Source organism: Ceratotherium simum, chromosome 21 (genome assembly GCF_057802395.1).
Source record: "Ceratotherium simum simum isolate JZ-2026a chromosome 21, ASM5780239v1, whole genome shotgun sequence".
Taxonomy (NCBI): domain Eukaryota; kingdom Metazoa; phylum Chordata; class Mammalia; order Perissodactyla; family Rhinocerotidae; genus Ceratotherium; species Ceratotherium simum.
This window is the reverse complement of record NC_141920.1, coordinates 23154056-23178656: the sequence shown is the minus strand read 5'-3', so window position 1 is coordinate 23178656 and position 24601 is coordinate 23154056. Positions and strand designations below refer to the sequence as shown.

The window sequence follows — 24601 nt, the reverse complement described above, 5'->3', positions numbered from 1 at the left end:
TTGTTTAGTCCAAGATGCCCCCACTACGCTCAACACTCCGTGAAAACAGACACTTCATCCTTGTCCACGGTTGCATCCCCAGATCTGCACATGCCTGGTACACAACAGGCACTAAATAAATAGTTGGTGAATGAATGAACAGGGGGCCAGGAGGAAGAGTCAAGCCTGCTTCAGGTAGGGAGGAGGATCTATTCTGCCCCATAGAACCCACAGAGGACATGGAACGTGTCATGTGCCACTTGAGAACAGCGGTGATCACAACCCCCCTCATCTGAGGCTCACGACACGCTGGGTGCTCTAGTGGTGTTTGCACACACTATCTCAGCCCTTAAGGTTGGAAGATGTATGATGGGCCTTTTTACAAGGAGGAAACTGAGGTCCAGAGACATTAACTAACTTGCCCAAATCACACAGCCTGGAAGACACAGACCTCAGATCCAACAGAGGTCTGAGGCCTGTGTATGAAGCCTAAAATACCGCATGAGTAGTGGAAACCGAGGCTCAGCCCTGGCCCAGGCAGTGGGACGTCCCCAGCCAGGCCCTGGCCCCTGTGAGACCCTGGGCTCCACCCCAGCCTTCTGGGACTATTTTCCATCCTAACAGCCATGGTGGCTCAGACAGACTCCAGAGCTCTGCCTGATGATCTCCCGGGATGGACAGGTGCCCACAGCGGGGTGCACGAGCAGACCCGGAAGCAGATCTTCCCTACATCTGGCCAGGGTGAACAGTGGGGGCCAGGAGGTGGGAGCGAGGACTCAGGGGCCGAGTTTAGAGCAGCTCAGGCACTGAGTACGGAAGCAGCTCCGAGCACCGAGAGGGCAGGGGTAGGCCTCTTTCTGGGACCTCCCTCCTCCCCACCCTCCACTTGTCCTCCCCCCACCACTGGCTTCTGAAGACCATAGGAGCAGACTGAAGCCCTGATTGTCCACACCAAATGGGGCCTTCGGGAAGACTTACCCTCCCACTTCACAGATGAGGAAACTGAGACCTGGCTTGGGGAAGGTTAGAGGCTGAAGGGGTGGATTATCCTGATGCAGTCAGACCCTGTCCTTCTACTCTACAAGCATCTACTGAACATATGCTGGACAGCAGATCCTGGGGGAAACGGGCAGGGAGAGACACAGTTGAGTAAGACTCCAAAACTCTAATGAGAGAGAAACCTATTTGGCCAGAAGAGCCACAACACAAATCTAAGTGTTGTTGGGCAGACGTAAATCAGCAGAGTAGTGTTAACTCGGTGGCTCTCGGCCAGGGGTACTCTGGGTGTTGTGCCAGGCCATCAACTGAGAAGAGTAGGTAACATTTCAGCCTCTTCCAAAACCATCCCAGCCAGTGGCAGTAGAGCCCATGAAGCTTCCAGTCTCCCGGGCCAACGTCGACACACGAGGGCTGGGCTGTCCCTAAAGTTGCCACAGTGCCAGGCAGGGGGCAGATGGAGCATGGCCTGCACCTAGTAGGTGCTCACATCCACTGCAAGGGCGAAGGCAAAGCCTGCTCTCCTGGGGAAGCTCTCAGGCCCCCACATGCCCAGAGGGAATGCCCCCTTTAGAGGAGCAGCTTCCCTCCTCTCACTGGGAAGGTGGGAAGGACATGTGCACTGGCCATGAGAGGCCAATGGGGCCGCTGTGTGTACAGGGCCTGTCCCAGTGAGGGCAGAAGACAACATCCTGGGATTTAGGAAGCTGCCTCTGAACCGGTTCTCCCACGACATCACCCTCCCAGGCTGTGGGACCGTTAGCCTGGGCGGAAGTCGGACTCCAGCCAAGGGGATGTTCCCAGATGTCATGCTTTCAAAGGAGACCCGCCCTGAAAAGCAGGCGGGGACAGGCCTGCGCCCGGGGAAAGCCCTGGGTAAAGACTAAGGACGGTGTTCCGGCCTCTCCTCGCCAGAGGAGGGCCACAGGTTTCCCTGGCACCAGTACACACCAGCCTGTTGGAAAAATAAGAGCCACCAAAGGCCTGGCTTCTGGCCTAGGGGTGGGGGCTCTGAGCAGCTGAACGCAGAGGTCGAGCCGCTCACTGACTCCCTCCTCCCCCCAACCCAAGTGATGCATCTAGGCACCCTCCAAAGCAGTTTTCTCAAGCTCCCCCCTTCCCATATCAGGGCCCTTTGGCCAGATTCCTCATCCAGGTTCCTCCTCAGGAGAGGGTTTCCCAAATAAAATGAGAGGAGGGATGTGAGGGAGCCCTAGATGGACCTCAGGGAGATCCCCATGGGTTTAGGGCCCCTTTTCCAGCTCATTCAGTGGGACAGTGGGCCTCAGGCCCGGGAGTTGTGACAACCGGCGCCTGCCGCGGCCTTCCTCTGCCCCCTCCGCGCGCCCACCTTGAGATAGTCGTTCTCCGAGCGCAGCTCCTCCAGCTCCCGCACGAAGCCTCCGGGCCCGCAGTCCAGCATCTCCTCGGTGAGGTCGGAGAAGGCGAGCGAGGCGCTGAGGGGCAGGCGGCTGCTGCCCACCGACGACGCGGCCACCGACGGCTCATCGGGGGAGGCGGGCGGCCGCGGAGGCTGCTGTGCGGGCGGCGCGGGCTGGGGCGGCTGCCCCGGGCGGGCCCCCGCCGGGCCCCCGGCCGCCGACTCGGCGTCGCTGCTCAGCGCCAGCTCCAGGCCCAGCAGGCGCGCCTCCTCCGACGCGCAGTCCGACACCTCCGAGCTGCTGTCAGTGAGGCTGGGCGGCGGCGGCGGCGGTCGTGGCCCGGTACCCGGGCGCGGGCGGCCCTTAGCGCGGACCCCGGTGCGGACCCCGGCCACCCGCGTCCCTGCGCCCCGCGCCCCGGGCGCCACCGCGCGCCCCTTCTTGTCGGGCCGCGCGGAGGACGCGGCGCTGCCGGCGGCTGCGGCACCCGGGCCTGGGCCCCGGCGGCCCTTGGCCAGCGACCAGCCGGCCACGTCCTTGGGCCGCGCCGGCGACGGCGCGCGGTGGCTCTTCTTCCTCTCCAGGACAGGCGCGGGCGGGGGGCCGCAGCCCCGAGCCGGGGGCTCCCCCGCCGGCGCCTCCATCTCGGCCTCCCGCGGCCTCAGCGAGCGGCGCGCATGGCCTGGGCCCGCCCGGCCTCCGCGCCCCTGGGGAGGGTCCCGGCGCCCCTCCGGCCGCTGCGGCCGCAGCTCCTCCTGGCCCACCTCAGCCCCGGGGCTGCGCTCCGGCCCCGACCCCCGCCGCACGGTCTCTCCGCTGCTCTGAGCTCGGAGAGCGCGGCCTGATCGCCTCCAGGCGCCCCGGCTCCGGCTGCGGCTCCGCCCGGCGCCCGCCCCCTCGGCCTCGCCGCGCCCCCGGAGCGCGCCCGGGCCCCGGCTGCCCGCGCGCCGATCGCTCCCTCGGGCTCCGAGTCCGGCTGCGGCCCGGGCCCCGGCTCCGCCCGGCGCGGCCCGCCCCCCGCGCAGCCCCGCCAGCTCCCCGCCCCGCCGCCTCGGCTCGGGGGCGCGCGGCTCCGCGAACAAAAGGCGGACGCGGCGGGAGCGGTAGGGAGGGACACAGGCAGCGAGCGAGCGCGGGATCTGCGAGGCAACAGCGACCCCCTCGAGGGTCAGGCGGGCCGGGGCTGCCGCGGCCGGGGCTCCCTCCGCCTCCGCTCCGCCGCCGCCCCCTCCCCTGCCGGCCCCGGGAACGCACCCGGCGGAGGCGCCCCTGCGCCCCGCGTTCGGGCAGGGGCGCCGCTCGCGGGGACTCGCAGGCGGAGGCCGGGCGGACCTCAGATCGCGAGAGGCAGCATCCATATACACGCCCGGCACTCGCCCCTCGCGGCTGTGCGGAGCGTGCGCGAACTCCGCCCCTCTCAACCTAGCAAAGCAAGACCGATTATCCCATTGTACAGATGCGTAAACTGAAGCCTGCGGAGGACACGCGATTAGCCCAAGGTCAATGGCAGAGCCAGGATGGAAGCCAAACCTCACACCTCCAGGGCGTGCTCCGGCTCCCCTGCGTCGGCTTCCCTCTCGCAGGCCCGGGGGCCGTGGCGCCCTGGATGCACGCCCGGCTCTGCACACCCTGACCAGCGGTGGTCCCAGGCGTCCTCCCTCCTCCCCGACCCGGGTTTCAGGCTCTGCAGGCTAAAATGGAGGCGACTCATTACGAGGTGTCAGACCAGCGATGCTTTGGGAGTAGGTTCTGGCCCCGGTGGGCTGGCACGGGCTGGAGACAGTTGCCCTGATCCTCACATGTCCCCCCCAAGAGCAACTCCGGACGACCCCGGAGCCCCGACTCTGGCAGGTGTCGTTTCTTTCCTCCCAGGGCTGTCTCCACCGCTCGTGGCCGCGTGGTTGATTTTCCCCGCCCCCTTCCCCTCCCCTGCTCCTCACTGCTGCTCCCCAGCGCGAGCCGCCGCTGGGCAGAGCCAGATTAAGTCCTTTGGCTGCCCCTCAGGTGGGCACTCGCCGTTAGGGTGACAGTCCCTTGCCACGGGGGGGGGGGGCAGGGTTGTGTTTACCCCTCTGCAGCCTCTTGTTCCTCCCCCCTCATCCCCCTTTTCCTCCTCCTTTTCCATTTCTTCCCTTTCCTCCTCCTCCTCTCCCAATCCTGTTCCTTCACCTCCCCCTGCCCTTGACACGCGGCTGGCACCAGGTCCTCGTCTTTGTTCCTGTGCCACCTCCCCCATGGCAGTGAATACACTCCTGCCGTATGCCGGCTCACCCGAGGTACGGCTTCATTCTGATCTAGGTGTGTCTAGGTATGTGAGTGCCCCCTCCATCCTCAGATCCTTCCTCCAGGTGCCCCCCACGGAGCCAGGTAAGGAGCAGAGCCACTCAGCAGGTTCTCCACAAACACTTCTTCAGGGGCATTAACACCCGCCCCCCCGCAAGGCACCAGCTCCGCTGCCGCCACTGACTGTCCACTCACCCAGTCCACAGGCACCAGGTAGGACACTGAGGGACACAGCAGTGGACTTGTCAACGGTGCGTTCCTGACCTCATGGAGCACATAGCATGGGTGAAGATGGGCCACAAAAGATTCATCACAAGCAGGCTGGCATGGTGTGGCATAGGGGCCAGGGGCCGCCATTCCTTGGCCTCAGAGTCCCCACCTACCTGGTCTGGTCTGCTGTAACGGATGACAGGGTCCTTCCAGCTCTGACGCCCCTGTTTCTTGTAGGCTGGTTCTGGTCTGACATAGAGAGATGCTGTGTGGCTCTTGGAGATTGTTTACCCTCTCTGTGCTTCATTTTCTCCCCATACACAGATTGTGGGCTTGGAGATGTTGGATGGTGTGAATCCAGGCAGGGCACGTGCTAGACCAGGCTGGCTCAGCCACTCCTGACACGCCCCTGGCCACACCTGTGGTCCTGAGATTAGAATGGCCTGGATCTCCCCACGTGGACCTGGGCCTGAGTCCTGGCATTACCACATGTCCTGTCTGGGCCCCCACACTCATGGCTGAACAGGGGGCTGAGGGCCCTTCCTGCTCTGAGGGTCTTTGGATTTGGGGAGCCATGAATCTACATTGCAGCCCCAGGAGAGCCTGGGGTGGGGGTGGGGGTGGGGGCCCGGAGTTGGGTGGGGCCCAGGTGGGGGCTCTAGACTCAGGCTCTGTTCAGACCAGAGACACTGCAAGAGGAGTGAGACTTGCAGGGAGACCGTCTGCGGCTTCCCGACCCGTGGGCACCTGCTCAGGCCAGGCTCTTGCCTGGCACTTCAGTAGAGAGAGGATCTCTAAAAGGTTAGGAACTTCTTGTGGCTGATTATATTTTCCAAAAATAGGCACAGCAAGGTATAGCTCATCCCAATTACTCTTTTTACAGCGTGGCATTGACACTCTTCCAGTTGAGTGATAGGGTCTGTGTTCCCTCCCCTCGAACCTGAACAGACCTTTGTGACTGCCTCAACCAACAGCGAATGGCAGAAATGACACTGTGGCTTCCAAGACTCGGTCATAAAAGGCAGTATGGCTCTGTCCAGCTCAATCTTTCTCTCTCTCAACACACTCACCGTTGGAACCCTGCCACCATGTTGGGAGGAAGCCACGCCTCATGGAGAGGCCACGTGAAGGTGTTCCAGCCCACAACTCCAGCTCTGGGCCCGCTAACCACCAGCCGTGGGAGGGAGTGAACCTTCAGATGATTCAGCCCCTAGCCTGGGAGCTGCCCTGGCTGATGCCAAGTGGAGCAGAAATGAGCTATCCCAAACTGCAAAATAAATATTGTTGTTTTAAGCCACTAAGTTTTGGTGTAGTTTGTTACGCAGCAATGGACAGCTGGAATGCTTGTCCAAGGTCATACAACTTGGAAGTGGCAAAGCTGGGACTGATTTGAACCCATGGCCATCAAATTTCAGAGCCTATTGTGCTACACTATTGGGCCGTGTCCAGCTCAGGTCCACAGGGTGTGCTGTATAAAGTTCTACTCAAGAAGGAATGAATCATTCCTTCTTTGAATGAATCATTCAAAGAGCCGGAGTAAGAGAATCTCAGGCAGAGGGAATAGCAAGGGCAAAGGCCCTGAAGAAGGAACAAACTTGATAGATGTTCAAGGAAGCGAGAAGGTCCATATGACTGGAACTTGATGGGTGATGGAAGGAGAAGGACGAGATAAAGCTGGAGTGGACAGCAGGAGCCAAGGCCCGCCCTGGGCAGGGCTTCATGCTTGAGGCAGTGACAAGCCACTGGAGACTGTAAGCAGGGGCATGATATAAGCCGATTTGTGTTTTAAGTAGATCACTCTAGCTGCCGGCAAGAAGAGATGCTAGAAGATGGGTTAAGGGCTGTTGAACCAGTCTCTGCAGGATAACGACGGCTTGGATGAGGGTGGAGGCGGTGGCGAGGGAAAGAAGAAGGCGTTCTTGAGATCTGTTCCGGAGCTTCAGAGTCAGACACGCTCGGTTGGAAGTGAGGGACCAGAGAAATGAAGTCAAGTTCAACTCCCAGGCTTCCGGCTTGAGTTACAGGATGAATGATGGTGCCATTTAAGAAGACAGGGAAGACAGCTTGGAGGTGGTCCCGGACAGAGAGACCAAGTTTGGAGGGGGAAATGACGAGTTCTTTCTGGACACGTTCCATCTGAGATGTCTGTGGAGACAGCCAGGTGGAGAATTCATAGGGGCAATTAACACATGAGTGTAGGGCGCAGAGGAGCAGCTGGTCTGGAGTCATGAAGAGTCATCAGCATTTATTATTATTATTATTTTTGAGAAGATTGGCCCTGAGCTAACATCTGTTGCCAATCTTCCTCTTTGCCTTTTTTTTCTCCCCAAAGCCCCAGGACATAGTTGTACATCATAGTTGTAGAGTTGTAGCTCTTCTATGAGGGACGCCGCCTCAGCATGGCCTGATGAGCGGTGAGCAGGTCCGCGCCCAGGAACAAGTGGAACAAGCAAACTTAACCGCTACGCCACCAGCTGGCCCCAAGAGTTATCAGCATTTAGACAATATTTAAATCTATGGGACCAGGTGACGTCACGTAGGGAGAGGGTCTAAAGAGAGAAGAAAAACTGGCCTAGAACCAAGAAATTAAGAATTCCTGGTTCTAGAAAGTAGGTAGAAGAGGAGAAGCCAGCCACAAAAGACAGAAAAGGAGCCGCCGGTGAGGTAGGAGGGAAACCCAGACAATGCGCTGTCGGGAGGCCAAGGATAGATCGTTACGGAGTAGATGGCTGAGGAGGAAGACACTGCGCTGTCCAGAGGCAGAAAAGCTGGAAGAAGATGAGAGCAGAAGAGTGCCCCCTGCATAGGGCGACATGGAGGTGCTGGGGACCTTGACAAGAGCAGGGGTGGTGGGGACAGTGTTGGGGACAATCCAAAGGGAGTGGATTGAAGCACGAACAGGACAACATAGAGGCGGAGTATAGGAGAAGAGTCATAGAGGGGACTGTGGCCTTGAGAGGGAGGGGCAAACGAGAGATGGATGAGGCAGAGAGGGAAGCGAGGGCAGGGGAAGAGGAGAGGGACGATCCAGGGATGGGGCCCTGGCTTTCTAAAGGAAGAGGAACCTTCCTCCATTGTCCTGGAGGGAACGCAGAAGAGACAGGTGAGATGCAGCTGGGTCTGTGGGGAAGGTGACAGAGAGAGTGATGATGGCCTCCGTCTTCTCAATGAAGAATGAACTCTGAAGTCGCCAGCTGAGCGTGAGGAGACGGAGAGAGAGTCATTCGAGGAGGGCAGAGACCGTGTGTCATGGTGACCTCAGAAAATGGAAATCAGAGCTGCCAGCTGTGGAGCGGGTACGTCAGGCCATCTAAGCCCCCATATGAGGTTCACAGTGAAGCCAGTGGGCCCAGTGAACACGAGGTGTACTCAAGAAGGGATTCTAGTTATTCTCTCTTAATGTTTTGGGTTTATTTTGTGTAGCTGAAACCATACTGCGCGTGCAATTTTATATCTTGCTTTTTATTTCCACTTAGCAGAAGCATTTGCCTTGCATTTATAAACTCTTTGTAAACATCACATTCAATACGTAGAAATAAGCCAGGGAGTGGGTGTTCCATGGGCCACTGAACCTTCCTCCTTTTAGTGGACACGTAAATTGTTTCCTGGCAGGGACTATCGCAGTTCTGAGAGGCAGCGTGTGGTCTGGTGGAAAAGAAAGGAGAAGGCAAGCTGCAGGGTGGAGCTGGGACGCGCGCACTCCGGTGCCTGGAATCCCGTCGTGGAAGCTTTTTAGGGGCCTGGTATATGGCACCTGGTGTTCCTGACAGGTCACATTCTGGGTTTTCCTGGACATGAGGACAAAGAATGGGACAGCGAGGCAAATCTCGCTGGCTTCTCAAATGCCCAGTGGTTCAGGTGTTGAGCGGGGGGGAAATAGGGTTGGGAGAGGGGCCGGGAGAGCTGGGAGGGCCAGGCGTGTGACCCTCAAGTCGTTTACAGTTTAAACACATATTGCAACAGCCATGTTTGAGGTGCAACAGGGCCCTTCACTTGCCTGTTTTCCCCATAATACAAGTCCTTCTGTCATCCCACCCCTTCTGGAGGGGCATTGTCCCGGGAGGCCTGGCCAGGGGCAGAGTATTCAGAGATCCAAGCCCTCTCCACCAAGGCCCGCATGAGAGGGCTCTTTCAGCTGTGTGAAGACGGAGTGAGCCACCCCAGATAGTGGGCTTACCCACCCAACAGAGGCTGGGGGACCACTTGGTGGGCATATTTTCCAGGGGATCCTGTCCTGGGTGGAGGCCGCTTGCTCTGGGACTGGCTGAAACCCCTTCCAACTTTGAGGTTCTGTGATCCAACAGCACAGCATTCACTGAAGTCCTACTATGAGCCAGGGACAGAGAAGTAACCCCCAGTGACGAGTGCCTACTGTGTGCCAAACACTGGGCTTCCTGTGCATGTCACCTAATGTCATGACAGGCCAATGAGGAGAGAATCCGAACCCCATCAGAGAGAGGGGAGACCAGCAGGGGCAGAGCAGGCCTCCCCATCTCCCGGCCCTGCGCATCCCCTGCAGCTCGGGGGGGTTGCTGGAGAACCCCACAGCATTTCCCTTTCCTAGAGCATTTGCACTCCATAAGGGGAGGGTCTTAGTAGTGGCCTTCAGTCACCAGGTGGCACCTGGTAGCTGTGGTGAGAGGCTCCGGTAGAGCCAAGGAATTCAGTATCCCCCATCTCTTTGGCCTGGTGGGGGCAGAGCTGGGGCCAGAAGGTGACAAGGTCTGTTTGTGTGTGTTTGTGGAATTTGAGTTTCTGATGGAAGATAATCGATGCCAGGCCTTCCCACCTAGAACCGGAGTGGGCGCAGGGCCAGGGCAGGTATAAGAGCGAGGGAGGAGGGCCTGGAGCCAGGCTGGGGCAGAGGTGCCAGCCGTCTGCCTGAGGACCAGGGTGTAGAGCTGAAGCTGCTGCGTACAGACTGCCGGGTGAGCAGGGCCGGTTCTGGATGTGGCCCCCTGTCTGGGGGATCGCGGAGAGGCACTAAGGAAACCATCAGGCCGGACAGGCTGGAGGAAGTCGCCAGAGGCTGGGGCTCGGCAGAGTGAGTAAATTTGCACAATTCCTGCCTTTCCTTCACCACCGAGCTCCTCACCCTTGCAAGTGACCGAGTGGCTGTCTGTCCCAGAGGTGCCCAGAGGGAGGCTGAGTGGCCACTTGTCAGGGATTTGAGCCCTGGATCTCTCAAAGAGGCAGTGTGGGGGGATGGTAATAAGCAATGTCATTTATCCAGAGCTCACCAAACACCAGGCATTGTGGGCTATCCCACTGAATTGAGGACAGAAGGGTGGAGGCCTGGCTTAGCATCCTAGTTCTTCAGGCATTATCTTCACTTACTCTTACAACAGCTCTATGAGGTAGATACTAGTATTTCACAGATGATAAGACTGAAGCACAGAGATGTTAAGTAACTTGCCCAAGATCACACAGCAAGTAAGTGACAAAACCAGGATTTGAACTTCCTGGCTCCCTTAACTTCCATGTTGTGTGGCTGTGGTAAGTCCTTTCCACTTTCTGGGTGGCAATTTTCTTATCTGTAGTTTGAGGGTATAAAGACTTGATGATCAGAAAGATATTACCCCCAGATTCCCTAAAGGTAGCTGGACATGGGTCAGCTTTAAGCACCCAGGAAGCCTTGGTGGAAACATTTACCAAGAACTATATATATGCCCTTTAGTCCAGCATTCAAATTTTGAGATTTATCATAAAGGATATAATCAGATTTATGAACAAGGAAATCCATTATAGTTTTGCTTATAATCACAGAAAATCAGAAGCAAAGAAAATGTCCAATAGTAGAGGAATAAATGATGTACATCTTATGATGAAACAATATGCAGCCATGAAAAATCACGAGTTCAAAGGATACTGAATGTCATTGGAAAAATTCTCATTTGTTAAGTGGAAAAAGCACTTGATAAAAGTATATATGAGGGGCCGGCCCGGTGGCACAAGCGGTTAAGTGTGCGCACTGCACTGCAGGGCCCGGGGTTCACCGGTTCGGATCCCGGGCGTGCACCGATGCACTGCTTGGCAAGCCATGCTGTGGCAGCGTCCCATATAAAGTGGAGGAAGATGGTCATGGATGTTAGCCCACGGCCAGTCTTCCTCAGCAAAAAGAGGAGGATTGGCAGATGTTAGCTCAGGGCCGATCATCCTCACACACACAAAAAAAGTATACATGATACAATCTATTTATAAATGTGTATATATACATGTGTATGAAATAAATGTACAAGACTGAAAAAAATACCCTTAGGGGTTGAGTTTACATCTGAGAGATGAAATTATGAATATTTAAACATTTTTCTTTATACTACTCAGCCATAAGAAACGATGAAATCCAGCCATTTGTGACAACATGGATGGACATTGAGGGTATTAAGCAAAGTGAAATAAGTCAGAAGGAGAAGGTCAAATACCATATGATTTCCTTCATTAAGTAGTAGATAATAACAACAATAAACAAACACATAGAGACAGAGATTGGATTGGAGGTTACCAGAGGGGAAGGGGGGAAGGAGGAGGGCGAAAGGGATAATTTGGCACGTGTGTGGTGATGGGTTGTAATTAGTATTTGGGTGGTGAACATGATGTAATCTATGCAGAAACAGAAGTATAATGATGCACACCTGAAATTTATACAATGTTATAAACCAATGTTATAAACTGCAATAAACAAAAATTTTAAAAAAATAAACATTTTTTATTCTTTTCTAGATGTCCCAAATTTTCAACAATAAACATGTATTACTTTTTAAGTTAGAAAAATGAAGTTTCTTTTTTTTAAAGATCTGTTAATTTGGTGTAGGCTTGGCCCTTTCTGGCCTCTGTTATAACGCACTCACCAGCTTTGAGACGGATCTAACAGCAGGTTGTCTGTCCTATGAGGGCCTCTGAGATAATCTGGTCCAATGTGTTACATGTGGGGAGACTGAGGCCCGGGGGTGCAAGGGGGCTCATCCAAGGTCGTACAGGGAAACAGAGGCCCCGGACTCCCAGCCCAGGGCTCAGGCATCTGCTCAAAGGGCTACAGGACCTGGGCCAGGCTGCCAGAAGGGCAAGGAGGTGGAAGGGAATCACAGCTAGAACTCACTGTGTGCGGCTGACCCGTGTTAGACGCTAACTGCAAGTGAGGCCTAGAATGCTGAGTGTGGCTGACCTCACGGACCCACCCACTGATAACTCGGCCTGAGAGCGACAGGTGAGAGGGAGCAAAGGGCAGCCTGGTAGGCGTGGAGCCAGCCGGGCATGCCCCACGCCTCGCCCTCTCATCCCGCCCAGCTGTGATTCCTCCTCGCAGGACTGAGGGCTGGCTCCTGGCCTGCAGCTGGGCTCCGACAGGAGAATGAAAGGTCTCCGCTGGCGGTACACGCGGCTGGTAAGTGGCCCCGCTGGGCTGCGGTCAGGAGAGGTGGGGGGAGGTGAGGTCTCTGGCAGGGGGGGCCTGGGCTAGAGGCCGCCAGGTGATTTGTCCCCCTTCCAAGTCCTTCAGCAGCTGGCCTGGGGTTCAGAGAAAGGACTGAGTCAGGAGCCCGGGGCCTTAGTCCCCAGCCCCACAGTCCTGAGACCCTCGAGAAGGACAGACTCATGTCCAGCCCTTCCTCCCTGGGGTGGGGGCCAGATGGAGCTCTGTCCAGAAGCCCCGCACAGCTGGGAGCTCCTCTTTAGGCCTGAACCTGGCAAATAGGAGAAGGTGTCCTGTTCATCTCTCAACCTCGAGGAGGTCTCTCCTTCCTATGAAAAGTCCCCAAGTCACGTGTGTGTACACACACACACATACACACTCAAACACAGGCTCTGGTACAGAGTGGAAGCTCAATTGAGTGAATGAGTGAATATACATGCCCACTGACACACATATATATACACAATCCCAACTCACACTCAGAAACACGTTGACAGGTGAACACACAAAGGTACACTCAACACCTTCTCAGACCGATCTGCCTACACAACTCTATTTTAAGCCAACACACACATTCACACAGACAAACGCACATTCTACACGAACCTGCACACGCTATCTCACCTCCGACTACACACATCATTTCACGGCTGACGGGGAAGCCTGGGGCCTCACTTTCTTCCTTTGTAAAATGGGGACAGTAAGACGCACATTCTTCTTAGGATTCTTGGGAAAATTCAAAGAGATTGTGCGCAGCAAGAGCTCACACAGGCCTGGGCAAATGTCAGCCGTGATCCTTATTACTCTGCTGTTATCATCATCATTTCATGTACAAACACACACGGTGGCAGCTCCCAGGACTGGGCTGCCACCTGCCCTTGTCTCCTGCCCCCAAGCTTAGAACTTGACCCCTGGCACCCACTCTGGATCCAGAGCAGACAGGCAGATGAACCACAGGGCCCACGGCCACACCTGATGGGCATGTGTGCCTCGGATGACCCTCAGCTGGCAGGGGCCAGGGAAGGAGCCGGCTGGCAGCGGGGGCAGAGTCTTGTCTGTCTGTCGCGGACACTTCCCAGCCGCCTCTGGCTGGGCTGGGCATTGCAGGAGTCTGGGCAGGGGTGATGAGGGGCCGAGGATCTCGGGCTCAGGAGATGTGGACACTGGTGTCTCCTTGTCCCTCGACCCACCAGGCCTCTTTGTGTCCTCACAGCCCAGCCAGGTGGAGGACGCTCCATCTGGGGAGAAGGGTGAGGAGGAGGAAGAGGAAGAGGAGGAGGAGGCAGCCCCAGGCCCAGCCCCAGCCCCAGCCCCAGCGCCTGAAGACCCTGTGGAGCCCCAGCTGGCAGAAGCCAGCCAGGTTCTGGGAGCCTCGGAGATTAGGCAGGTTCGGGCATGGCCTATGGTGCAAGGATCTCAGCCCTGAGCCTGAGGTCCCCGCCTCCTGCCCTACCCAGCCAGGTCCAGGTCCTGGACTCACTCCTGCTCTGTCCCAAAGCTGGGGTGGGGGGTGGGAGGATTAGGAGGAGGGATCAGCATCTCATCTATTCTCCAGCCTCTAGGGGCCAAGGCGACCAAGTGGAGAGAGTCCTGAGAGAGACCTGACCTGGGCTCAAATCCTGACTCTGCCACTTACTCCCCATGTGGGCTGTAGGCAAGTTGCTTCACCTCCCTGACCTCAGTTTCCTCATCTGTAAAATGGGAATGATAATCCCTCTCCCCAGGGGCTACTGCTATGGGCGTGAAAGGCCCTTGGAAACAGTAAACTACTCTGTAACCTGTAAGCACCATGCCTGTGTGAGTGTCCTTCTGAGACCCCATGGACATAGTGGAAGGAGGGTGGGAGGACAAGGATCCCTCACTCACCTCCACCCTGTCTCCAGCTCAGCCTCCACCTCCCACCGAGAGTCACAGGATATTCCTGGCGTCTGGCCTTCTGCACGTCGAGGGATGGCTTCAGTCTGCGGAGCCTGTACAGGCAGATGGAGGGCCACAGCGGGCCAGTGCTGCTGGTGCTGCGGGACCAGGATGGGCAGGTGAGCTGGGCCAGGGCCCCAACCTGAGGCTCTGGGGGTCCCCAACCAGGTAGCAGCGGGTCCTGCCCCGGGGCAGCCTTGGGGATGAGAGGGCAGAGGTGAGAATCTCAGTCGCCTAAAATGGACACTGATGATGACATTGAGAACTACTCTGCTCAGAGCCATTCCGCCATTCATTTATTCCCTAATTCATTCATGCAATACATGTACATATGTATATTAAGCACCTTCTGTGTGCCAGGTTAGTCTAGACTAGAGCAGGGTCATCTCGGAGCTGGTTCCAGCCCTCTTGGAGCTAAAGGCCTAATGGGGGGCGGGGCCAGATGTTAAGCAAATAATCATTTGACTGTAAATACAAAACTGCATCTTTATCCTCAGAAGCACAAGAAACTGGGGAGAGATTTTAAGCAGAGGATCTACACCTTAATGATCCGTTTAGGTTTTGACAACTCCCCCTGCTGGTGGGAGAAGGATTGGCGAGTGAAAGCTGAGAGATCTGTGAGGGGCACCAAAAGGAGCCCCTGCATTTTACAGCAGCGACCTCGAGAGGGCACAGTCTCAAGTCCGTCCTGTCTCTCAAGTGGGGAGACTGCAGGCAGGCTCTCCAGGCAGGAGTGGGAGCTGGTCACCTGCTCTTCTGGGGAGGGAACGTGTTAGAGCTGGGAGAGATCTCAGGGTCCTGGAGGACCCCCACTTGGGCAGGAGCTCCCTCCTCAAGATGCCCAGGGAGGGACTTCTGCCTCAAGGCCTGGAAGCTCACTCCCTCTGGACAGAGCCCCTTCCTTGGCAGAACACTGCTGACTGTGGGGAATTTTCTCCTTACATTCAGCCAAAACTGCCTCCTCATAGCTGTCCCCAATAAGCCTGCCTCTGCCCCTCAGTATTGTTCATAACAGTGAAAACTGCAGTCCCCCTAACTCTCCTGCAAGGAAAAATGGCCAAGTCAACTCTGGTCCCGCTATCCAGTGAAATATTGGGCAGGCAAGAAAAATGATAGAACCATAGCTATTAAAAGTGTTAAGTTTTTGTTTTTAAAGCAGGATATAAAAGGCACTCTTGGGACAACTGGGGAGAATGGAATATGAACTGGATGCTAGATAATATTATGGAATTACTGTTAATTTTCTTGGGTGAAATAACAGTATTGTGGTGGTAACAAGAGAAAGTTCCCATTCTTAAGAGCTGAACTATTTAGGGTTAAAGAGTCATAATATCTGCAACTTACTTTCAAATGAAACAGAAAAAAACAGAGAGCAAGTACGGTGAACACGTTTACAGTTCTGAATCTGTGTGGAGCGTTATCTGAACTACGCTTTTAACTTTCCTGCATGTTTGAACTTTTATAAAGAAAAGTGAGGTGGGGAAGCAGCTTACAAAACAGAGGCACCATAGGATCTCGTTCTTTGTATAAGAACACGTACCCTGGGGCCGGCCCGGTGGCGCAAGCGGTTACGTGCGTGCGCTCTGCTTTGGCGGCCCGGGGTTCACAGGTTCGGATCCCGGGCGTGCACCGATGCACCGCTTGGTAAGCCATGCTGTGGCGGTGTCCCATATAAAGTAGAGGAAGATGGGCACGATGTTAGCTCAGGGCCACTCTTCCTCAAGAAAAAAGGGGAGGATTGGCATTGGATGTAAGCTCAGGGCTAGTCTTCCTCACCAAAAAAAAAAAAAAAAAAGAATGCGTACCCTGGCATTAAACAGACACTGGAAGGAAATGCACCAGAATGTTAAGAATAGTCATCCTAAGGAGGAAGAAGGGGGATTTGGGATGGCTTTATTTTTCCTTTCTGCTTGTCTACAACTTCTAATATTTTTTCTACAAGGATTACTTGCATAAAATAAGTACATTTAAGAAAAAATAGGATGACACCAGTAAGAGCTCTTCCTCGGGGAGTATTAAGGGACAAGTCGTGTGTTGATGGGCCTGTGGGGCCCTCCCCATCCCCCAGCTCTGCCCCAGCCTCCCCAGGTGCCCCTCTAGGATGAGCCTGTCTTACCAAGCCTGGAGAGTGGGGTTGCCAGAGGACCTCCAACTCCCTTCTGGCTATGAACTGCTTTCTTCTGCTTTCCAGATGTTTGGGGCCTTCTCCTCCTCGGCTATTCGACTCAGCAAAGGCTTCTATGGTACTGGCGAGACATTCCTCTTCTCCTTCTCCCCACAGCTGAAGGTGAGATTCCCACCCTGCGGCTGGAGGTGGGGAGGGAAGTAGAGTCTATGACAAAGATCCAGGGGTCCCAGTGTCCCCCAGCTTCATCCCCAGTGCTGGGGTGCCTGGTATCTTTCCATCTTTCCACAAAGGGAATGCAACAGGGCAGCGGTGGCCTGCCCATCTTCATTTTTACAAATGCTCAGTAGGTCCCTGGCAACCACTGACTGGCTCTGAGAGGAGGAGGGATGTTGCTCACCAGACACATCAGGCTAGAAAGACAAGATGGGTCCGAGTGCACGTAGACCTGTGGGCGTAGGGGTAGGAAGATGAAGACGGTTACATCCAAGGGCTTCAATCTTCTTAGGAAGTATGGGGTGAGGTCATCAGCTAAGAGTGAGGACGGAGGAGAGGGTGTGAAGGTTGTGGAGAGTGAAGGCATCAAACAGACATCACAGGAGTGGAAAGGGAGGGCCGGCCCCGTGGCTTAGCGGTTAAGTGCGCCTGCTCCGCTGCTGGCGGCCCAGGTTCGGATCCCGGGCGCGCACCAACGCACCACTTCCCCGGCCATGCTGAGGCCGCGTCCCACATACAGCAACTAGAAGGATATGCAACTATGACGTACAGCTATCTACTGGGACTTTGGGGAGAAAAAGAAGGAGGAGGATGGGCAATAGATGTTAGCTCAGAGCTGGTCTATCTCACAAAAAAAAAAGGAGTGGAAAGGGAAGCCTGCCAAAGACAACTAGAGAAACAGAAGGACAGCGGCAGTGTAGACTGGAGGTTGCGGGTCTGAGTTCCACGGCAAGCCAGGCACTTGGGCTGCACTTTCCTCCAGCCGCACTCGGCTCCTCGGGTTCAGGCACAGAGAGAGTGGGGGAGAGTGGGGCTCGTCCAGGACGGACGTGTGCCGAGCCGGTGTAACAGCGGCAGAGAGGGAAATGGAGGCTGAAGGGAGTGGAAATACAAAATGGACCACAGAATCTGGACCGGACAAGGAGGCAAGGGCAGCCAGAGGGGCACTGAGGGATGGGAGATGAAGGCGGAAACAACAGCTGAGAGGTCGCCTCGAGGTTAGAGACTTGGAGCAGTGACCCCAGCTGAGCAGTGGGTTGGAACACAGGACACAGAGAGAGGGACGTTTGAAACAGACGGGTGAGGACAGATCCTGGGTGTGACCCTGGGGGACAGTGGCTGAGGTGGGAGTAAGAAAACCCGCTGGAGAGGACGAGGAGGGGAGCTGAGGGGCGGGCGTTGGGTGGGTCCACGTGGACGGCGAAGTTCACCAAGGAGAATGCCAGGAATGGAAGGAGGGGAGGATGGTGGGCCCGAGCCAGCCACTGCTGGCTCAGAGACGGATGAGTGACAGGGACAAGACGACCGGTACAGTCAGACGGCACCAACTGCCAGGGAGTGGGGCTTTTGGAGGAGGGAGGAGAATAGTCCCAAACATCTCCTGGCTAAAGCTTTTCCTTCTCTGGGCTGTTTATTGAATAAAATACTGAGCACTTGCTTTTACTACTAATAAAAATCATGGCAGCTAACACACATCAGTTTACTACCTGCCAGGCGCTCTTCTGAGACTGTCACGAATTAGCGCTTTTAATCATCACAACAATCCTATGAGGTACATACTATTATCAGCCCCATCTTACAGATGCAGAAACCGAGGCACAGAGAGGTTGAGTAACTTGCCCAAGCTCACACAGCTAAGTCAGTATGAGGATGAGATGCAGAGACAGGCCCTGGAGCTTGAACGCAGCCACAGCACTACCCCACCCCTCTAAATGACAAAAGGTCCCTGCCTTGAGATGCTTCCAGGCTGGGAGAGGACAGATGATCACAATATAGAGTGATAAGTCCTGTGGAAGAAGCACAGAGGAGGAGCACCTAGATCAAACAGGGGTGGGGAGATCAAGGGAGACTTCCTGGAGGAGGAGCTTCTTGAGCTGGGTCTTGATGGACAATCAGAAGATCCCCAGGTGATGAAGGGCATAGGGAGCAGTCTTCTTGGAGCATGTGCAAAGGCACAGAAACTGGAGAGAAGAGGAAGCCCACGTAAGAACCCAGTAGATGAGAGGGTAGGGGGTCAGAGTGCATGAGGCGGGGCATGTCCCTCTGCACTCCCATGGCATGCCGTCGAGAAATATTTGCATGAAGAACTAGTTCCAGGTGCTTTGGTTTGCTGTTAGAGACCCCGTCTCCAATGCACAGAGCGAGACACTTCCAGCCACACGATCATCTGGTCACACGACAAGGTCACAAGGAGCCGTCTAAAGGCAAAATACACTGTACCTATCCAATCGCCTCCGCTGGCCAGCCTGGTAATCTTATCAGGAAATGGCAAAGGGGTCAGTTATTCATGGTGAACCCATGCTGGATACGAGTCATCACCACTTGCCTTCCTGCATTCACATACTAGAATTCTAAACTTCTAGAATTCTCCCCCTATGGCACTGAAAATTCTCTGACAGAATCCTTTGCTGGTTCCTCCTCATCTCCCCTTTTTTATTTTTATTTTTATTTTTTTATTTTTATTTTTGTGAGGAAGATCAGCCCTGAGCTAACATCCATGCTAATCCTCCTCTTTTTGCTGAGGAAGACCTGAGCTAACATCTATTGCCAATCCTCCTCCTTCCCCCCCCTCAAAGCCCCAGTGGATGGTTGTATGTCATAGTTGCACATCCTTCTAGTTGCTGTATGTGGGACACGGCCTCAGCATGGCCGGAGAAGCGGTGCATCCCTGCGCGCCCCGGATCCGAACCCAGGCCACCAGTAGCGGAGCGCGCGCACTTAACCACTAAGCCACGGGGCCGGCCCTCCCCTACTTTTTAATGTCAGAGGGTCTCAGAGCTCAGTTTTTGGTTCTCGTCTCTTCCTTCTTTCCTTCGAGGTCTCGTGCGTTCTCAGCTTTCCATGCCGTCCACATGCTGATGGCCGCTTCCCCTGGGCTCCAAACTCACATATATCCACCCACCACCCAGTGTCACCACTTGGGTCCCAAACATGGCATTTCAAGCCTCATATGTCCAAAGTCGAGCTCCTAACTTCCCCCCCAAAATCTGCTCCTCCCACCATCTCCCCAACAAAGGTGACGACACCTCCATCTTTCCTGCTGCTGAGACCAAAACTTTTGGAGTCCTCCTCTGCTTCTTTCACACCCTACATCTGAGCTGTCGACGAATCCTGACAGCTCTGTCTTCTCCTTCTACCTAAATCCAGAATCCACCAGTTCTCACCATGTCCTTTGCCGTCACCCTGGTTCAAGCCACCACCGTTCCTTGCCTGTGTTCCTATAGCCTCCTAATGGTCTCTCTGCTTCCACCTTCAGTCATGGCAGTAGCTGGAGTGATCCTTTCAAAAGGTGTCAGAGCACGTCACTCCTTGGCTCCAAGCAACCAATGGCTTCCTTTCTCATTCAGAGAAAAGCCAAAGTCTTTACAGTAACCTACAAGTCCCTATATCTTCTGGCCTCTCTCTGATGTCGTTTCTTGCCACTTTTCGCTTCCCTCACTCTGCTCTAGCCCCAATGACTTCTGAGCTGGTCATCAAACATGCAGTCCTGCTCCTGCCTCAGGGCCCTTGCACATGCTGTTCTGCCTAGAATGCCCTCCACTGGATCTCCACATGGCTCAGTTCTCACCTCCTTCAGGACTCTGCTCAAATGTCACCATCTCAGTGAGGCGCTCCCTGACCCCCTGATTTAAATTTACAACACCTGGGCCGGCCCCATGGCTTAGCAGTTAAGTGCGCACGCTCCACTGCTGGCGGCCCGGGTTTGGATCCCGGGCGCGCACCGACGCACCGCTTCTCTGGCCATGCTGAGGCCGCATCCCACATACAGCAACTAGAAGGATGTGCAGCTATGACATACAACCATCCACTGGGGCTTTGGGGGAAAAAAATAAATAAATAAAAATTTAAAAAAATAATAATAATAAATTTACAACACCCCATCCCCTGGAAACCCCATTGCCCTTCTCTACTTTTTTCTCCGTAGCATCACCACCAAACATAGTATTTCTTTTACCTGTTTATCTGCCTCCTCCCACTAGACTGGGAGTCCCATGAGGCAGGAAGTTTTGTCCGTTCTACCCAGTGCCCAAAATAGTGCCTGATGCTAAATGCTAAAAAACATTGTTGAATGAAATAAAAGATTTTTTCAGGGGCCGGCCCCGTGGCGTAGCGGTTAAGTGTGCACCCTCTGCTGCTGGTGACCTGGGTTCGGATCCCGGGCGAGCACAGATGCACCACTTGTCAGGCCATGCTGTGGTGGCGTCCCATATAAAGTAGAGGAAGATGGGCACGGATGTTAGCCCAGGGCCAGTCTTCCTCAGCAAAAAGAGGAGGAATGGCATTGGATGTTAGCTCAGGGCTGATCTTCCTCACAAAAAAAAAAAAAAAGATTTTTTCAGGGGATCACTATCTGTCTTCTTGTTATGGAATCTCATCTTCTCAAAAATTTGTTAATTTTTCCTATCTGGTCTTCTGGCACCTCTCGTGTTCCTCATGAATTCCCAGCAGTTCCTGGATTGCTATTCCAAGCATCAGCACGAATGTGGTCTTAGTTTCTTCTGTAGCAATGTTTCTGTTACTCCTTCCGGTTTGAAGGTCGTGTTCCTTGATGGAAGTAGAGGAGGTGAACTGTTTAGTCTTCTCGTGCTCACTTGTTAATATTATCTCATCTCTTCTGAGCTCAGGGCTTATCTTTTATTAGTCCATTTTCTTGCTAAAAACCCTTTGGTTGTTCACAGCTTTTTTTTTGCAACTAATTATAGGCAATAATATCCTATACTCTTGTGGCCCTTTAAAACTCTTTATGAGCGAAATTGACTCTTGAATAATTTATTCATTCAACAAACATCTCTACCACGTGCCAAGAATACTGCTGGGAATGAAGACAGCCCTCACAGGGCTTATGTTAGTGGGGCAGACACTGGCACGTTGACACACCGGCAGGGTTATCTCAGAGTGGTGAATGCCGAGAAGAAAACAGGGCCTGGGAGGAAGGGCTACGTTAGATGGGGTGGTCCAGGAAATTCCTCTACAATGACAGTTGGGCTGACAGATGAGAAGGGGGCCATTTGAGGATCTGGAGGAAGAGCATGCTGGGCAGAGGGATCGGCAAGTGTGAAGGTCCTAAAGCAGGAATAGCTTTGGGCGTCCTGGGGAGGGCAAGGCCAGAGCAGCCGAAGTCAGTCAATAAGGGAGAAGAGGTCAGAGAGAAAATCGGGGGTCAGAGCAGGCTGGGCTTCCGGCCATAGTAAGGGGCTGGATTTTATTCCAGTTGCAACGGGAAGCCGCTGGAGGGCTTTAGGCAGAAGAGAAATAATGTCCAGTTGGATTCTCAAGAGCTCACTAGGATTGCGGGGCAGAGATGGGCTGTGGGCAGGAGACGGTGGAAGCAGACACCTGTCAGGAGGCTGGGATCCAGTGCAGCGACTGTGGTGTGGACTGGGTGGGCAGGAGAGAGTGGAGATGGACAGGACAGAAACGGTGGCAGCCGGGGTGTCTCTTTGGGGTGGGGCACGCAGGACTTGCTGAGAAGTTGGGTGCAAGGTTGCACTGGGGGGGCAGGCAGGCTTGGTGTCCCCTCCAAGAGAGATGAGACAGGTAGGTAGTGAGGGGCAGAATCAGGGCCCAACTCCTGCCCTGGACTTTTCCCCTCCTCTCTCCAGCTTTGGAAGCAGGAAGCCTCAGAGGATTTTGGTCTGTTTCTAGAACAGAGGGGCTTTGAGGTTGTTGAATTCAGAATGGAGGGCATGAGGAGGTGAACTCCAAGGAGAGTGGAAAGAAGTCTCAAGAGCCCAGAGCTCAGAACATTCTGTTCCCTCCACAACACTGCCACCCAGTGGTATAGAGTCAAACTGCAAGGGCAGGACTCACTGCCCCAGTAACTGGAGCCTTTTCCTGTCACCCCAGGTCTTTAAGTGGACAGGAAGCAACTCTTTCTTTGTCAAAGGAGACTTGGATTCACTGATGATGGGCAGTGGCAGGTGCGTGTCTCAGTCCTTCCCAAGTCTCAGGGTGGTCTGTGTTCTGGTTCCTTCTCCTGCCTGGAAATGCTGGGCAAGGCTGGCCCTGACCAAATGGGGAGGCTGGTGGTCAACTTTCAGGCCTCTCCCTTCAACAGCCCCGGCTGCTGCCCAGTCCCCTGGCCAACCCCCTCAACCAGGCTCTAAGACAACATTGAGGGGAAAGAACGGCAGGAATTCTCCCGCAAAGCATTGACAGTTGGTGACAGATTAGTCTGAATTTACGTAATTTTGGGAACAGCATTCCACATGGTTGGATGAAGCTAGAGTCCAGGGGTGGGCAGGCCTCAGGTTTACCCGTCACCCCGTAATCCTAGGGAACTAACTCACTGGAGGAAGGCGGGCATCTGCCCAGAACCCGGCCTGCGCGTGTGCTGGGGGATGGGAGGTGGAGCGGATTAGGAAGAAAAGGTTAGTCTCTCCCCTGGTGTGACCTGCAAATTCAGGCAGAACCAATCTTATCCTGAGGGCAAAGATGAAAGTATTGTTTGATTAGCACCAGGCACATTCTTTGCTCTCCCAACCGCCTGAAAAGCCTCCAATGAGAGGCAGCTCGGCACGGAACACGTCAGCCATTGCTGAGTTGCGGTAACCCCCTTCCAGGCTCCAGCCTAGGTTTGCTGTCAAACGGGAGGATTAGAACGGATGCTCTCCGAAGCGTTTTGGGCTCACAGTCCACTCCTGTGAGAGTCACTCTAAAGCGCTGCCATCTTAAAAATGTTCCAAATGTTCTAAAACTGGATTGTGGTGAAGGTTGCATCCCTGTGTATATTTATTAAAATCATTGAACTCTAAAAAAAACGCATGCTCTAAACCCCGTGGGGAACAAATATGGAGTTCCCAACAATTCAGGATAAATCCGTTTAAAGGAAGATGAAACACAGGCAAAACTGAGCTGTGGTCACGGAGTGGCCAAGAGCTGATGGTGTGGATCTGAAAGGTCTCAACGCCCAGGAGTGAGCCATGCTGATTTCCCTCTCTCTTTAGTGGCCACTTTGGGCTGTGGTTGGACGGAGACTTGTACCACGGGGGAAGCCACCCCTGTGCGACCTTCAATAACGAGGTGCTGGCCCGGCAGGAGCAGTTCTGCATCGAGGAGCTGGAGGCCTGGGTTCTGAGCTGATGCTCTCACGTGGGCAGCTTCCTGAGGGAACAGGAGCTCAGACCTGCTCATGGATGCCATCCGGGCCCCTCCTTGTGCAGGGCAGCCCATTCTGTCCGAAACATGGATGGCGAGGTGGCCTACTGCTGGCTGTGGCTGTGAGCCAGCCTCCCCGTGGCCTGGGGACCCAAGACAGGCCTGGGGGCAGGCAGTGTTCTCCTGGAGAGGTGCCTCTGAAGGACTGAAAGATATTTACACCTCACCCAGGCAGTGCAAGTCCCTCGTGAAAATCATCTTTTTAGAAATTATACATGGTTTTTATAGAAAAACCAGAAGACGTAAAAAAATTAAACTTGCCTAAAATTCAACCACTCCCCCAAAACACTGACATTTTCATGTATAATCTTCCAATTTTCCATGAAGATATATATATATATACACTTTACAAAAATGGGATTCTACACTGTATGTTTTGGAAATTGTTTTAACTTAAAGAATATTGTCAAACCAGACACCTGGGCTCAACCAGTGAAACTAATAAAGACTCTAGGAGTATCACTGAGGGCTTTGTCTGCCACCAGTGTGCCAGGTACTTGCAAATCTCTTGTTTAAGTTCAAGAGGAAGATATGAAAGCAGCAAATGAACAATATGCTTATTTGGACAAAGAAGTTGAAACTGTAGATGGGAACCTCAGGAAGGTTAAAAGAAAGGCTATCATTTCTGGCACAACAGGAGCTCAGAAAACTAAGCAAATCCCATATTCCTTCCCATGCTAGTACCTACTCCCACCAGATGGAAAAGATTCTTTGTTATGCCATGACTTGCCATTATTGAATAAGGAAAACCAAATAACTTAGGCCCCGTTAAATACCATCCCCTCTCTCGCAGACCCAGCACAACATTGAGGTGCTAAGAAAACACCTGGGGAATTGCGTAGACACATTTCCTTTGCACAAAAGGGTCAACACTGGACACACAGGTGTGAGAGAAAGTCATTAAGGAAGACACCTCTGGTTTCCAGA

General features: G+C 54.3%; 2 protein-coding genes across 4 annotated transcripts in view; one reads left to right on the top strand and one right to left on the bottom strand.

The window, feature by feature from the left end:
• MTCL2 (microtubule crosslinking factor 2) overlaps window positions 1-3734 on the bottom strand; it is a 72838-nt gene extending 69104 nt beyond the window's left edge. For all 3 annotated transcript variants that reach the window (XM_087445312.1, XM_087445313.1, XM_004430430.3), the window contains exon 1: window positions 2327-3734. In XM_087445312.1, the coding sequence (XP_087301438.1) occupies window positions 2327-3715 (1389 nt within the window). In that variant the 5' untranslated portion in view covers window positions 3716-3734. The remainder of the gene's footprint in view (window positions 1-2326) is intronic.
• Window positions 3735-13252: 9518 nt separating this feature from the next.
• Window positions 13253-24601, top strand: TLDC2 (TBC/LysM-associated domain containing 2). The gene is made up of 5 exons (XM_014787571.2): window positions 13253-13645; window positions 14142-14294; window positions 16367-16462; window positions 22364-22437; window positions 23464-24601. Exons 1-5 carry the CDS (start codon window positions 13253-13255, stop codon window positions 23597-23599), a joined length of 852 nt encoding a protein of 283 aa, XP_014643057.2. The 3' UTR covers window positions 23600-24601.

Coding starts and splice junctions, on each gene's coding strand:
- TLDC2 (XM_014787571.2), top strand. CDS start 13,253: ATGACCCTCAGCTGGCAGGGGCCAGGGAAGGAGCCGGCTGGCAGCGGG. Junction 14,295..16,366: donor TGCGGGACCAGGATGGGCAG/GTGAGCTGGGCC, acceptor TCTGCTTTCCAG/ATGTTTGGGGCCTTCTCCTC. Junction 16,463..22,363: donor CCTTCTCCCCACAGCTGAAG/GTGAGATTCCCA, acceptor CTGTCACCCCAG/GTCTTTAAGTGGACAGGAAG.